This window comes from Molothrus aeneus, chromosome 13 (assembly GCF_037042795.1).
Source record: "Molothrus aeneus isolate 106 chromosome 13, BPBGC_Maene_1.0, whole genome shotgun sequence".
Taxonomy (NCBI): Eukaryota; Metazoa; Chordata; class Aves; order Passeriformes; family Icteridae; genus Molothrus; species Molothrus aeneus.
The window spans coordinates 3,272,981-3,287,431 of NC_089658.1; the positions used below are offsets into that span (position 1 = coordinate 3,272,981).

Sequence of the window (14,451 nt, forward strand, 5' to 3'; positions counted from 1 at the left end):
GCTGCGGGAGGAGCCGGCCCGACCCGCCCGGGCCGCGGTGAGAGCGGGAGGGGACACGGGGGTGGCAGCGGGGACAGAGGGGACACGGGGGTGGCAGCGGGGACAGAGGGGACACGGCCCCGTGTGTGACAGCGGGGACAGCCGGACACGGCCCAGGGGTGGCAGCGGCGCGGGGCCGATCCCGACCCGGCGCTCCCGTGCCCGCAGCGGCTCCCGGGGCCCGGTGAGAAGCTGGAGCTGCTGGCGCGGCTGGAGCGGGAGCAGGGCCGGGCCCGGGCGCTGGAGAGGCAGGTGGGCACCGCGGGGAGGGTTTGGGGTCACCCAGGGTGGTTTGGGGTCCACCTGGCGTGGTTTGGGGTCACCCAGGGTGGTTTAGGGTCACCCAGAGCGTTTTGGGTCATCCAGCGCATTTTAGTGTTACCCAGTGTGGTTTTGGGGTCACCCAGTGTGTTTTAGGGTCATCTATCGTGTTTTGGGGTCACCCAGCGCGGTTGGGTCCCCCAGTGAGGTTTGGGTCCTGGGCGTTTTGAGTCACCCAGAGCGATTTGGGGGTCACTCAGCCTGTTTTGGGGTCCCAGAGCCCGTTTTGGGGTCACGTAGCTCGTTTTGGGGTCCCTCGGCCCGTTTTGGGATCCCCCATCGCGGTTTGGGATCCCCCATGGTGGTTTGGGATCCCCTGGCCTGTTTTGGGGTCCCCCATGGCAGTGTGGGGTCTCCGATGGCAGTTTGGGGTCCCCAGCCCGTTGGGGGTCAGTCCCAGCCCGTTTTGGGGTCCCCAGCCCGTTGGGGGTCAGTCCCAGCCCATTTGGGGTCGGTCCCAGCCCGTTTGGGGTCAGTCCCGGCCCGTTTGGGGTCAGTCCTGGCCCGTTTGGGGTCCCCAGCCCGTTTGGGGTCAGTCCCAGCCCGTTTGGGGTCTGTCCCAGCTGCAGGAGGCCGCCCGGAGCTGGGCCCGGGGCCAGCAGGAGTTGGGGACGCGCCTGCGGGAGTGGGAGCACGGCCTGGGCCTGGTGAGCGGGGACAGGGGACACCGGGGACACCGGGGACCTACAGTGACCCTACAGTGACACCAGTGTACCCAGGGTCTCAGTCACTGCCAATGTCCCCATTGTCCCCAGTGTCCCTCTGCCCACCCCAGAGCCCTCCCCTAGGAGTGACCCCCAGTTTTCCCAGTGTATCCCGTGACCCCAATGACCCTCAGTGTCCCCAGTGTCCCCAATGTCCCCAGTGTCCCCAGTGTCCCCAATGACCCCAATGTCCCCAGTGTCCCCAATGACCCTCAGTGTCCCCAGTGTCCCCAATGTCCCCAGTGTCCCCAATGACCCCAATGTCCCCAGTGTCCCAATGTCCTCACTGAACCCAATGTCCCCAGAGTCCCTTAGTGTCCCTAGTTTCCCTCAGGGTCCCCAGTGTCCCCAATGTCCCCAGTGACCCCAATGTCCCCAATGTCCGCAGTGTCCCTCAGTGTCCCTAGTTTCCCTCAGGGTCCCCAATGTCCCTACTGACCCCGATGTCCCCAGTGTCCCCAATGTCCCCAATGTCCCCAGTGTCCCCACTGACCCCACTGACCCCACTGACCCCGGTGTCCCCAGTGTCCCTCAGTGTCCCCTAGTGTTCCCAGTGTCCCCAGTGTCCCCGGTGTCCCCTGCCCACCCCAGAGGGGGCTGGTTCCCCCCATGGGTGCCCCCCTGTGCCCCCAGACCCTTCGGGACCTTTCCGAGCCCCCTCAGGTGCTGCCCCCCTGCCCTGACCCCGCGGGCGCCTTTCCCATGGAGCGGAGGCCAGGCAGAACATTCCAGAACATTCCAGAACATTCCAGAGGCTCCAGGACATTCCAGAGGCTCAGAGGAGCTCAGTGGGACCCCCGGCAGCCAGAAGGGATCCCCCACCCCCCCCCAAATCCCCCTCCCCGCGGCGCGGCCCCGCTTTGTCTGCCCCGCAAAGCGCAGCCTTGAGCCGAGGCCACGGCCCCGGGAGCATCCCCACTGTCCCCAAACGCCACCGCGGGGGACGTGGAGGTGTCCCTGGGGTGTCCCCTCCTCAGGGCTGGCCCTCGAGGGGCCGCAGGGTCAGCTGGATGGGCCGGTCCGGGATCAGGATCAGGTCGAACTTGGTGCCGATCTCCACGGCCCGCATGGTCTCGATCTTGAAGTTCTCCAGGATCTGGGGTGGAGGGGACACGGCCATGGGGCTGGGGGGCTTTGGGGACACTGGAGCAAGGCCCAGGGTGACCTTCGGGGCCACTCTGAGCCGAGCCAAACCAGGATTCCATTGGATGGACCCTGTGGCCACCGCGCTGTCCCCTCCCATTGGGGACCCCCCAGGACAGACTCCACAGCCACCGCGCTGTCCCCTTGTGTCGGGGGCTCCACAGGACAGACTCCATGACCACCGCGCTGACCCCTCATGTCAGGGACCCTGTGCGATGGACCCCATGGCCACCGCACTGTCCTCTCATGTTGGGGACCCCATGGGACAGACCCCGCAGCCACCGTGCTGTCCCCTTGCATCAGAGACCCCACATGATGGACCCTGTGGCCACTGCGCTGTCCCCTGGCATTGGGGACCCCGCAGGATGGCCCCCACGGCCACCACGCTGTCCCCTCACATCAGGGACTCCACAGGGACAGACCTGGCATTGGGGACCCCTGTGGGGACAGACCCTGTGGCCACTGCTCTGTCCCCTGGCAGTGAGGACCCCACAGGACAGACCCTGTGGCCACCGCATTGTCCTGTCACATCAGGGACCCTGTGTGACACACCCCACAGCCACTGCACTGTCCCTCACACTGGGGACCCTGTGTGACAGACCCTGTGGGCACGGCGCTGTCCCCTCATGTTGGGGACCCCACAGCACAGACCCTGCAGCCACTGTGCTGTCCCCTCATGCTGGGGACTCTGCAGGATGGACCCCACTGCCACGGCGCTGTCCCCTGATGTCAGGGACCCCGTGTGACAGACCCCACAGCCACCACACTGTCCCTTCACCCACGGGGACAGAGCCCACGGCCACTGCATTGTCCCCTTGCGTCAGGGACTCTGCAGGACAGACCCCATGGCCACCACGCTGTCCCCTCACACTGGGGACCCTGCAGCATAGACACGGCGGCCACTGCGCTGTCCCCTTGCCCGCGGGGATGGAGCCTACGGCCACCTCATTGTCCCCTGGTGTTGGGGACTCTGCAGGATGGACCCCACAGCCCCGGCGCTGTCCCCTGATGTCAGGGACCCTGTGTGACAGACCCCCCCCACCGCAGCGCTGTCCCCGGCGCTGGGGACAGGGGCCACTCACGTGCATGAGGAAGAGCTGCATCTCCAGCTCGGCGATGCGCCGGCCCAGGCACTGCCGGGGCCCGAAGCCGAAGCCGAGCCCCAGGAAGGGTTTGGGGCCGGCCTGCAGCCAGCGCTGCGGGAGGAAGCGCTCGGGCCGCGGGAACACGGCGGGGTCACGGCCCATGGCGTACAGCCCCACCTGCACCAGCGTCTGCGGAGCAGCGGGGACGGGGGCACCGTGTCACCGTGTCACCGTGTCACCATGTCACCCTGTCACCCTGTCACCCTGTCACCATATCCTGGTGTCCTTGTATCCTCATGTCCCTGTGTCTCCACACTGCTGCTTCCCCATGTCCCCATGTCCCCATGTCCCCATGTCCCCCTGTTCTCATGTCCTCATGTCCCTGTGTCCTCGTGTCCTCATGTCCCCATGTTCCTACATCCCCATGTCCTTGTGTCCTTGTATCATGATGTCCTTATGTCCTCATGTCCTCGTTTCCCCGTGTCCTCATGTCTTCATGTCCCCATATTCCCATGTTCCCATGTCCCCATGTTCCCATGTCCCCGTGTCCTCATGTCCCTGCTTCCCTACATCTCTGTGTCCCCTCATGTCCCCATGTCCTGCAGGGAGCAGGGGCATTGTGTCACCGTGTCACTGTGTCACCGCATCCCCATGTCCTCATGCCCCTGTGTCCTCATGTCCTCATGTCCTCATGTCCTTATGTCCCCATGTCCTCATGTCCTCATGTGCTCATGTTCCCATATCCCTGTGTCCTCATGTCCTTGAATCATCATGTCCTCATGTCCTCGTGTCCCCACATCCCTGTGTCCCCATGTCCCCATCTCCCCGTGTCCTCATCTCCCCATGTCCCCTCTGTCCCCATGTCACCACCATACCTGTGTCCCCATGTCCCCATGTTCCCGTGTCCCTATGTTCCCGTGTCCCCATGTTCCCATGTCCCCATGTCCCTCTTGTCCCTGTTTCCCTGTGTCCCACTCTCCCCACATCCCCATGTCCCCCTCTCCCTCTGTCCCCCATGTCCCGGTGTCCCGGTGTCCCCTCACCCCGGGCGGGATGCGGTAGTCCTGCAGGATGACCTCGTGCGTGGTGTACCTCTGCAGGGTCACGGCCACCGGGTGCAGCCTGCGCGACAGTGACATTGGGGCCTTGGGGACACTCGGGGGAGGAAGGGCGTGTCCTCCTCACCTGAGCTCCTCCTCCTCCTCACCTGTGCCCCACCTTCTCCTCACCTGAGCTCCTCCTCCTCCTCACCTGAGTGTCTCCTTGATGGCGGCCTTGAGCAGCCGTGTGGATTTCAGCATCTTCTCGCGGTCGCCGCCCGCCTCGCGTTTGGCTGCCAGGACCTCAGCCCGCAGCTGCTCCTGCACGCCCGGGGCCCGCGCCAGCTCCAGCATGGCCCACTGCAGGGTCATGGACGTCTGGGGGACACAGGGGACACAGCTGCCACGGCCTGCTCAGACCTGCCAGGACCTGCTCAGGGCTGCCAGGACCTGCTCCTGCTGGCCCAGAACTGCCAGGACCTGCTCAGAGCTGCCAGGATGTGCCCATCCCTGCCAGGACCTGCTCAGGGCTGCCAGGACCTTCTCCTGCTCAGCTTGGTGCTGCCCCACCCATCACCACCCAGGACCTTCTTCCTGTCCCAACCAGCACCAACCAGGACCTTCTCCCTTCTTGTCCCAACACTGCCCAGAACCTTCTCCCTGCTCCATCCAGGACCTTCTCCCTGCCCCAACCAGGACTTTCTTCCTGCTCCACATAACACCAACCAGGACCTTCCCCTTGACCCAACCAGCACCAGGCATGACCTTCTCCCTCCCTGCCCCACCCAGCCCCATCCAGGACCTTCTCCCTGCCCAATCCAGGACCTTCTCCCTGGCCCCTCCATCACCACCCAGGACCTTCTCCCTGTCCCATCCAGGACCTTCTCCCTGACCCACTCAACACCACCCACAACCTTCTCCCCGTCCAGTCCAGGACCTTCTCCCCGCCCCAGCCAGGCCCTTGTCCCTGTCCCATCCCCAGGCCGCACCGTGTCCACCCCTCCTGCCATCATCTCGGTGACGCTGGCGCGGATGTCGTCCAGGGGCAGCTTGTCGCGCAGGATGAGGTTGCCCAGGATGCCCACGTGCTCCTGGCGGCTCTTGCGCCGCAGCCGCAGGTCCCGGTACACGTTCTGGATGCACTTGTCCGCTGAGGGGACACGGGGACACCGCGGGGACACCGCGGGGCAGGAGGGGACATCAGCGTCACCGCCCCGGGAGTGGCGCTGCGGTGAAACCCCCCGGAGGTGTCAGCGTGTGGGAAATGGATTTGTAGGAGATTTTTAATATTAATGCGTAAATTTTGAGGTAAGAAACGTTGATTTAGGAATGTTCTGGAAGAGGATGGTAAAGAGAGAGGAGTTGGATTGGGAATGAGTTTTGGAGGGTGGGTTTGTGAGAAAGGTCGGGAATTTTGGAGAAGTGGAAGGCTGGAAGGTGGGCTGCAGTGGGATTCGTCAGGGGTGGTTTCGGATGGTTTGAGGCGTCTGTGGCATGGAGTGGGAAAAGGTGAGAGGTGAAGAAATGGTTACAGTGTGACCATAGAGGTGGCAGGGCAAGGTGTCCCCAGAGGTGACAGGGGGAGGTGACAAGGCGAGGTGTTTCCAGAGGTTGCAGGGTCAGGTGACAGGTTGAGGTGACAGTATGAGGTGTCACCAGAGGTGACAGATTGAGGTGGCAGGACGAGGTGGCAGGGTGAGGTGTCCCCAGAGGTGTCCCCCGAGGTGGCAGTGTGAGGTGACAGGGTGTGGTGGCAGGGCAAGGTGGCAGGATGAGGTGCCCCTAGAGGTGACAGGGCATGGTGGCAGGGCATGGTGACAGGGTGTGGTGTCCCCAGAGGTGGCAGAACAAGGTGGCAGGGCAAGGTGACAGGGTGAGGTGCCCCTAGAGGTGGCAGGGTGAGGTGGGAGGGTGAAGTGATGGGGCAAGGTGTCCCTCGAGGTGGCAGGGAGAGATGACAAAGCGAGGTGGCAGGGTGAGGTGTCAGGGCAAGGTGGCAGGGTGAGGTGTCTCCAGAGGTGTCCCCAGAGGTGGCAGGGCGAGCTGACAGGGTGAAGTGACGGGGCAAGGTGTCCCCAGAGGTGGCAGGGGTGGTGGCGGGGTGGTGGCACTGACCCTGGTAGAAGATGGCATCCCAGGCCTGCACGTGCTGGCGCCAGGTGTGGCTGCGCAGGCGCTGCAGCAGCGCGGGCGGCAGGTACAGCATGGGCGCCGTGGTGTGGAACATGCGCGACACGGCCTCGATGAAGCGCTGAGCCTCGGGCTGCACGAAATCCTGCAGCAGCCCCAGGCGCTCCCCGTAAAGCACGTGGCACACCGCTGGGGATGGGACACATCATTGTCATTGTCATTGTCCCCATGGCCACAGGGAGCTCCCCGTAAAGCACGTGGCACATTGCTGGGGACAGGGATGTGTCATTGTCATTGTCATTGTCATTGTCCCCATGGCCACAGGGACCTCCCCGTACAGCACGTGGCACACCGCTGGGGATGGGACGTGTCATTGTCATTGTCATTGTCCTGATGGTCACAGGGACCAGCCCCAGGCGGTCCCCATACAGCACGTGGCACATGGCTGGGGACGGGGACAGGGACAGGGACCATGAGGGATTTGTCCCCATGGCTACAAGGACCTCCCCTTACAGCACATGGCACACTGCAGGCAACAGGGACAGGGACAGGCAGGGACATGTCATTGTCCCTGTCCCCATCCCCATGGCCACATGGACCTCCCTGTACAGCACGTGGCACATGGCAGGGGATGGGGACAGGGACAGTCAGGGACACATCCCCATGGCCACAGGGACCAGCCCCAGGTGCTCCCCATACAGCACATGGCACACCGCTGGGGACAGGACAGTGACAGTCAGGGACATGTCCCCATCCCTGTCCCCATCCCCATGGCCACAGGGACCTCCCCATACAGCACGTGGCACACCACTGGGGACAGGGACAGGGATGTGTCATTGTCCCTGTCCCCATGGTCACAGCGACCTCCCCATACAGCACGGGGCACAGCACTGGGGACAGGGACAGTCAAGGACATGTCCCCAAGGCCACAGGGACCAGTCCCAGGCACTCCCTCTCCAGCACGTGGCACACTGCTGGGGATGGGGACAGTCAGGGACATGTCCTGTCCCTGTCCCTGTCCCCATGGCCAGTCCCTCATGGTGTCCCATGGCCAGAGGGACCAGCCCCAAGTGCTCCAAGTGATTTTGAGGGACCTGTCCCTGTCCCCAAGGCCATGGAGACCTGGCCCAGGCCCTCCCAGTGACCGTCAGGGACACGTCCCTGTCCCCAAGGCCACCTCCAGCCTTGCTGTGGCCATGGAGACCTGGCCTGGCCTCCTGTTTGTCCCTGAGGGGCTGGGGTTGTCACCAGCTGGTGGCCAGTGAAGGACACATGGCTGCTGTGTCAGCAGTGTGGGGGGCCCTGGGGACAGCCCGCATGGGAGGGGACAGCCCGCATGGGAGGGGACAGCCCACATGGGAGGGGACAGCCCACATGGGAGGGGACACCCTTCTTCACTCTCCATTGGCCACTCCCTCAGGCCGGGGGTGTTGGTTTTGGGGAGTTTGGGGGTTTTGGGGTTTTTTGGGGGGGTTGGAGGTTTTTGGGGGGGGGATTGTTGGGGGTTTTTTGCTTTTTTGGGGTTTTTGGGGGAGGTTGGAGTTTTTGGAGGGTTTTTTGATGTTTTTTGGGTGGGGTTTTAGGGTTTTTTGAGGGTTTTGGGTTTTTTTGGGGGGGGCGTTGGGATTTTTTGGGGTTTTTTTTGTTTGGGTTTGTGGGTTTTTTTGGGTTTTGGGGTTTTTTTAGGGACCATTGGAATTTTTGGGGTTTTTTTTTGTTTTGTTTTGGGGCTTTTTTAGGTTTGGGTTTTTTTGGGGGGTTTTTAATGGTTTTTGGGGGTTCTTTTGGGATTCTTTTGGGTTTGATGGGGTTTTTTTTTAGTTTTTTGGGGTTTTTTGGAGCTTCTTTCAGGCTTCTTATGTGGGTTTTTTGTCACTCACACTCGAGGGCGAAGCGGAAGAGCTCCTGGCTGAAGTCTCCGCTCCAGCAGCCGCTGAGCCGCGCCTGGGCCCGCGCGCGCCGCACGAAATCCTCGCCCACGGCGCTGAGCAGGGGCACGAAGCCGGGCACGGCCGCGGGGGCCAGCGCCTCCTTGTTGAGCAGCAGCCGCTCCGAGCGCCACGCCTCGCCCGTTCTGCGCGGGGACACGCCGCTGTCACCCCCAGAGCATGGACAATGTCCCCAGGGCCCTCCGGCTGCGCCCTGCGCTGGGACTGGCGTGGCTGGGCCTGGATTTGGGGCCCCCCAATCACTTTAGGCACCCCCTGGGTTTGGGGTCCCCACTCACTGGAGGTGATTTGGGGTCTCCACTCACTTGAGAAGCATCAGGAGCCCAGATTTGGGGTCCCCACTCACTTGAGGAGCCCAGATTTGGGGTTCCCACTTATTTGAGGGGCCTGGAGTTGGGATCCCCACTGGCTTGAGTTGATTTGGGGTCCCCCACTCACTGGAGGCGCCCGGGTTTGGGGTCCCCACTCGCTGGATGTGATTTGGGGTCTCCACTCACTTGAGGAGCATCCTGGATTTGGGGTCCCCACTCCTCGGGATTTAGGGTGCCCACTTGTTTGAGGAGCATCAGGAGCCCAGATTTGGGGTCCACACTTATTTGAGGGGCCTGGAGTTGGGATCCCCACTGGCTTGAGTTGAATTGGGGTCCCCACTCACTGGAGGGGATTTGGGGTCCCCCAATCACTTGAGGAGTGTCAGGAGCCTGGATTTGGGGTCCCCACTCCTGGGGACTTGGGGTGGGCACTCAGTGGAGGGGATTTGGGGTGGGCACTCCCTTGAGGAGCTTGGATTTGGGGTCCCCACTCCCTTGAGGACCCTGTTTTTGGGGTTCCCACTCACTTGAGCAGCACACCATAGGGTTTGGGGTCCCCGCTCTGTTTTTGGGGTGGCACTCACTTGAGCAGCACGCCGTAGGGTTTGGGGTCCCTGCTCTGTTTTTGGGGTCCCCACTCCCTTGAGAAGCCCGTTTTTGGGGTTCCCACTCAGTTTTTGGGGTGGCACTCACTTGAGCAGCACGCCGTAGGGTTTGGGGTCCCTGCTATGTTTTTGGGGTGGCACTCACTTGAGCAGCACGCTGTGGGGTTTGGGGTCCCCGCTCTGCTTTTGGGGTTTTTGGGGTTTTTGGGGTTTTTGGGGTGGCACTCACTTGAGCAGCACGCCATAGGGTTTGTTGCGGAAGTCCCTGTAGGCCACCCAGGGGGGGACGCGGAAGCGCTCGGGCAGGGCCCCCTCGGCCTGGAACAGCGTGGCCGCGTCCCCGGGAGTGACGATGTTCACGCTCTCGTAGGTGCCCAGCTTCTCCCTGGGGACACAAGGTCAGCACCCCTGCCCTGGGGGGCCCTGTCCCGATGGGAATGTCCTGTCCTGTCCCCATGGCAGTGTCCTGTCCCAATGGCAGTGTCCTGTCCTGATGGGAATGTCCTGTCGTATGGCAATGTCCTGTCCCCCATAGCAATGTCCTGTCCCCATAGGAATGTCCTATCCTGTCCTGTCCTGTCCTGTCCTGTCCTGTCTCCATGGCAGTGTCCTGTCTGTCCCCTATGGCAATGTCCTGTCCTGTCCCTGTTATCCCCAAATCCCGCATCCACAGGGCCCTGTCCCACAGTCCCTGACCCCTCCCTGGGCATGGGGACTGTCCCCCTCACCCTCAGTCCCTGTCCCCTCCCAGGGCACAGGACCTTGTCCCCTCCCTGGGCACGGGGACTGTCCCCCCTCACCCACAGGACCTGTCCCCTCCCACACCACAGTCCCTGTCCCCTCCCTGGGCACAGGACCTGTCCCCTCCTGTCCCTCAGTCCCTGTCCCCTCCCCTCTTGTCCCTCACGATGTCCCCAAGCCGGGCCAGGATCCTCCAGCAGCTCAGCCCCGGATGGGGAACGTGGCCGGGCTGGGGACAGGGCAGGGGACAGGGAGGGGACAAGGGGAGGGGACACGGGCAATGGACATCAGCAGGGGACACAGAGATGGGACACGAGCAGGAGACCGGGCAAAGGAAACAGGGAGGGGACACCGGGAGAGGACCAGGCAGGGGACACAGGGAGGGGACAGGGGCCAAAGACATGGGCAGGAGACAGGGACAGGGGACACGAGCAGGGGACACGGGGAGAGGACTAGGCAGGGGACACAGGGAGGGGACACAGGGAGGGGACACAGGGATGGGACACAACCAGAGGACCGGGGAGGTGACATGGGGAGGGGACATGGGCAGTGGGCAGGGGGACAGGGGGTGGGAAAACGAGCAGGGGACACGGGCAGGGGACATGGGCAAGGGACATGGGAGGGGACAGGGGCAGGGGACCTAGCAAGGGATACGGGAGGGGACACGAGCAGGGGACACAGGGAGAGAACACAGGGTGAGGACAGAGGGTGAGGATCAGGGAGGGGACACAGGGAGGGGACACGGGAGGGGACAGGGGCAGAGGACTGGGCAGGGGACGCAGGGAGGTGACAGGGGCAGGGTAGACAGGGAGAATACACGGGGAAGGGACCCGGGGAGGGGACACGAGCTGGGGACACTGGAGGGGTGACAGGGGTAGGGTACACAGGGAAGGGACATGGGGAGGGGACACAGGGAGGGGACAAGAGGAGAGTACAGGGGGAGGGGAGAGGGCAGGGGACAGGGGCAGGGGACGGGGCAGGAGACACAAGAGGGGACAGAGGATGGGGACACAGGATGGGGACAGAGGCAGGGGACCTAGCAAGGGATACGGGAGGGGACACGAGGAGAGTACACGGGCAGAGGATCGGGGAGGGGACACAGGGAGGGGACACGGGCTGGGGACAGGGGAGGGAACACGGGAAGCGGACAGAGGGAAGGGATGCAGGGAGGGAATGCAGGGAGGGGACACGAGGAGACTACACAGGGAGAGGACCAGGGAGGGGACACAGGGAGGGGACACGGGGAGGGGACAGGGCCACCTGACCTGTAGATGGGCCCGAAGCGGCGGAACTTGCCGGCCATGCTGAGGTGCAGGTTGCTGAGGCCGCCCTCCCGCCAGAAGCGGTACAGGTTGAGCCAGCCCGCCCGCCACTCGCCCGGCACCTGGTTAAAGGGCCGGGGAGCCGAGGGGACAGCCGGGGCGACAGCCGGGGGGACAGCCGGGGCGACAGCGCCCGCAGCCCCGCCGAGCCGGCGACACGGCGCGGCTGCGGCTCGGGGACATCCCCGCAGGGCTCCGGCCTTGGTGACAGCTTGGGCGAGCATGGGGAGGGTGGCCCGGAGGGACGCGGTGGCCTCGCTCTTATCCCGAGCTCCCGGAGCTGCTCCCGCCCGCCTCCCGCCGGGACAGCCCCCCGCGACAGCGACACCGCCGGGGGTGGCGCAGCCCGCCCCAAACCGGCCCCGGGACAGGTGACACCGCGGGGGTGGCCTTGGGAGAAGGGCGGGATGTGCCCCAAAAATGATAACGAGGCACGGGGCAGGGCACCCCGGGCGGGGACAGCCTTGGGGGCCGCCTGCCAGGGTCACCCGGCGGGGGCGGCCTTGGGGACACCCGCGGTGCCACTGCTGTGGGCGCCTCACGTGCCCCGCGACGGGGTGGGCCCAGCATTCCAGGGCTCCGTCCCAAACCCCAAATCCCAAACCCCAAATTCCAAACCCCAAACCCCAAATCCCAGATCCCAAACTCCAAATCCCAAACCCAAAACCCCAGATCCCAAACCCCAAATCCCAAACCCCAAATCCAAAATCCCAAACCTCAAATCCCAAATCCCAAACCCAAAACTCCAGATCCCAAACTCCAAATCCCAAACCTCAAATCCCAAATCCCATACTCCAAACTCAAAATCCCAAATCCCAAATTCCAAACCTCAAATCCCAAATCCCAAACTCCAATCCAAAACTCCAAACCCCAAACACCCACTGGCAGCTTTTGGGAATGGCTTTGGAGTGTCCCGAGCCGGAGACAAAGCTTATCCCTTGTCCTTTGTCCCTTGTCCCTTGTCCCTTGTCCCTTGTCCCCAGGCGCTGGGGAGGGAGACAATGGGGACGGGGACACGGGGGTCCCCTCTTTGGGGTGTCCCCGGGACAGGGATGGGCAGCGGGGACGCCGAGCGGGGCTGGCGGCGGATGCGACATCGGCGATGGGCACCGGGGGGCGCGCCGGGCCCGTCAGTGCCACCGCGCGGGGACGGCGCCGGTCCCCTCCCTCCGCGGAGCGCGGAGCTGTCCCCTGCCAGGCCACAGGGGCTGTCCCCTCCTGTCCCATGGTCCTTGTCCCCTCCTGTCCCCTGCCAGGCCACAGGGACTGTCCCCTCCTGTCCCATGGTCCTTGTCCCCTCCTGTCCCCTGCCAGGCCACAGGGACTGTCCCCTCCTGTCCCATGGTCCTTGTCCCCTCCTGTCCCCTGCCAGGCCACAGGGACTGTCCCCTCCTGTCCCCTGCCAGGCCCAGGATCTGTCCCCTGCTGTCCCTGTCCCTCCTGTCCCCTCCTGTCCCTTCCCTGGCCCAGGATCTGTCCCCTGCTGTCCCTGTCCCTCCTGTCCCATGGTCCTTGTCCCCTCCTGTCCCCTGCCAGGCCCAGGATCTGTCCCCTGCTGTCCCTGTCCCTCCTGTCCCATGGTCCTTGTCCCCTCCTGTCTCTTCCCTGGCCCAGGATCTGTCCTCTGCTGTCCCTGTCCCCTCCTGTCCCTGTCCCCTCCTGTCCCTGTCCCCATCGCTGTCCCAGCCCCAAACCCCACCAGCTGCAGCACCACGCCTTGGGGACATGGTGGCACAGTGCCATCCCCTCCTGTCCCCCTGCACTGGGCCCAGAGAAAACAGAGGGGCACTGAGGGACATGCAGGGACACTGGGGGACACTGGGGGACACAAAGGGACATGGAGGGACACTGGGGAACACTGAGGGGCACTGAGGGACACGGACGGACACTGGGGGACACTGAGAGACATGGAGGGACACGGAGGGACACCAAGGGACATGGAGGGACACAGAGGGACACTGAGGGGCACTGAGGGATACTGAGGGGCACTGAGGGACACTGGGGGACACTGGGGGACACAAAGGGACATGGAGGGACATGGAGGGACACCGATGTATGCAGAGGGACACTGGGGGACACAGAGGAACACTCAGGGACAGTGTGGGACACCAAGGGACACCAAGAGACACTGGGGGACACTGGGGGACACTGGGGGACACGGAGGGACATCCTGGGCGTGCTCATATCCCAGAATAATCCCGGGGACAGCGCGGGGACATCGCAGCTCCCTCGGGCGGCCCCGAGGCCACAACAAACCCCGGGTTTTGGCTGGCTGGATTTGAGGAAGCAGCGAGCGGGGCTAGGAGCGTGTTCCGGGATAAAACCACACCCGCAGGGCTCGGCCTGCGCTGCTTTCCTCGGGGAATTCGGCAGAAAAATCTCCGCGGTTTGTCCTGGCTGCTGCCGGGGGCGGGGAGGTGGCGGCGAGGGGACAGCCTGCCCGTGTCGCTGTCACCCGGGGACTCCTGCTTATCTCCGCGGGGCTCGGCCCCCTGCTCTCAGCCGGGTGTTTGGGCGAGGAAAGGGATTTTGGGCGGCCAAACTGGAATTCTGGTTGGGAATTCTTGAGCGTCACCTTCGTGCGCTGCTCCCGAGCCTCTTTCCCGGGATTTTGGGGCTTTGGGGTCCCACCGGTGGAGTTGGGAATGGGAACAGCTCGGAGCCTGTGCTCTGCACCCAAAAATTCCCCCCGGGCTCTGCGGTCCTCGGCGTTCCCGCCCCTCGGGGCTGCCAAAATTCCCGTTCCCGGCTCGGGAATCGCCCGCTCCCGACTCCTGCCTCTCCCTTCCCGCACGCCGCCGGCTCCAGCGGGAATTCTGTGCCAAAGAGGGATGGAGGCAAGGAAAGGTTTCGCTTTTCGGCTGCCAAACCTCCCCGCTGTGAGGAGCAGGGACCCCTCAGTGCCACCCCCGTGTCCCCAGCGCCACCCGGCCGTGCGTCACTGCAGTCCTGAGCTGCAGCTCATTCGCCCATCCCGAAATATTCCCTGCGGGGAGAGGCCCGCCAGGAGCACCGGGAATTGCCGGGAAATGCTTGGGACGAGCCCCAAGCTGGCTCTGCC

General features: G+C 64.0%; 1 protein-coding gene across 1 annotated transcript; it reads right to left on the minus strand.

Annotated features, from left to right (window-relative positions):
- Nucleotides 1-2,037: 2,037 nt before the first annotated feature.
- Nucleotides 2,038-11,614, minus strand: CYP11A1 (cytochrome P450 family 11 subfamily A member 1). Its single transcript, XM_066558738.1, has 9 exons — nucleotides 11,334-11,614; nucleotides 9,557-9,712; nucleotides 8,343-8,536; nucleotides 6,448-6,651; nucleotides 5,322-5,482; nucleotides 4,544-4,710; nucleotides 4,336-4,414; nucleotides 3,290-3,481; nucleotides 2,038-2,160 (listed from the first exon to the last, which is right to left on the minus strand). The coding sequence occupies exons 1-9, from the start codon at nucleotides 11,612-11,614 to the stop codon at nucleotides 2,038-2,040; spliced, it is 1,557 nt and encodes a 518-aa protein (XP_066414835.1).
- Nucleotides 11,615-14,451: the final 2,837 nt, after the last annotated feature.

Excerpts from the sequence above, each read along its gene's own strand:
- CYP11A1 (XM_066558738.1), bottom strand. The coding sequence starts at position 11,614 with ATGCTCGCCCAAGCTGTCACCAAGGCCGGAGCCCTGCGGGGATGTCCC. Across the intron at positions 5,483-6,447 it reads GGATGCCATCTTCTACCAGG|CGGACAAGTGCATCCAGAAC; the intron begins GTCAGTGCCACC and ends GTGTCCCCTCAG. Across the intron at positions 2,161-3,289 it reads TGCAGCTCTTCCTCATGCAC|ATCCTGGAGAACTTCAAGAT; the intron begins GTGAGTGGCCCC and ends CCTCCACCCCAG.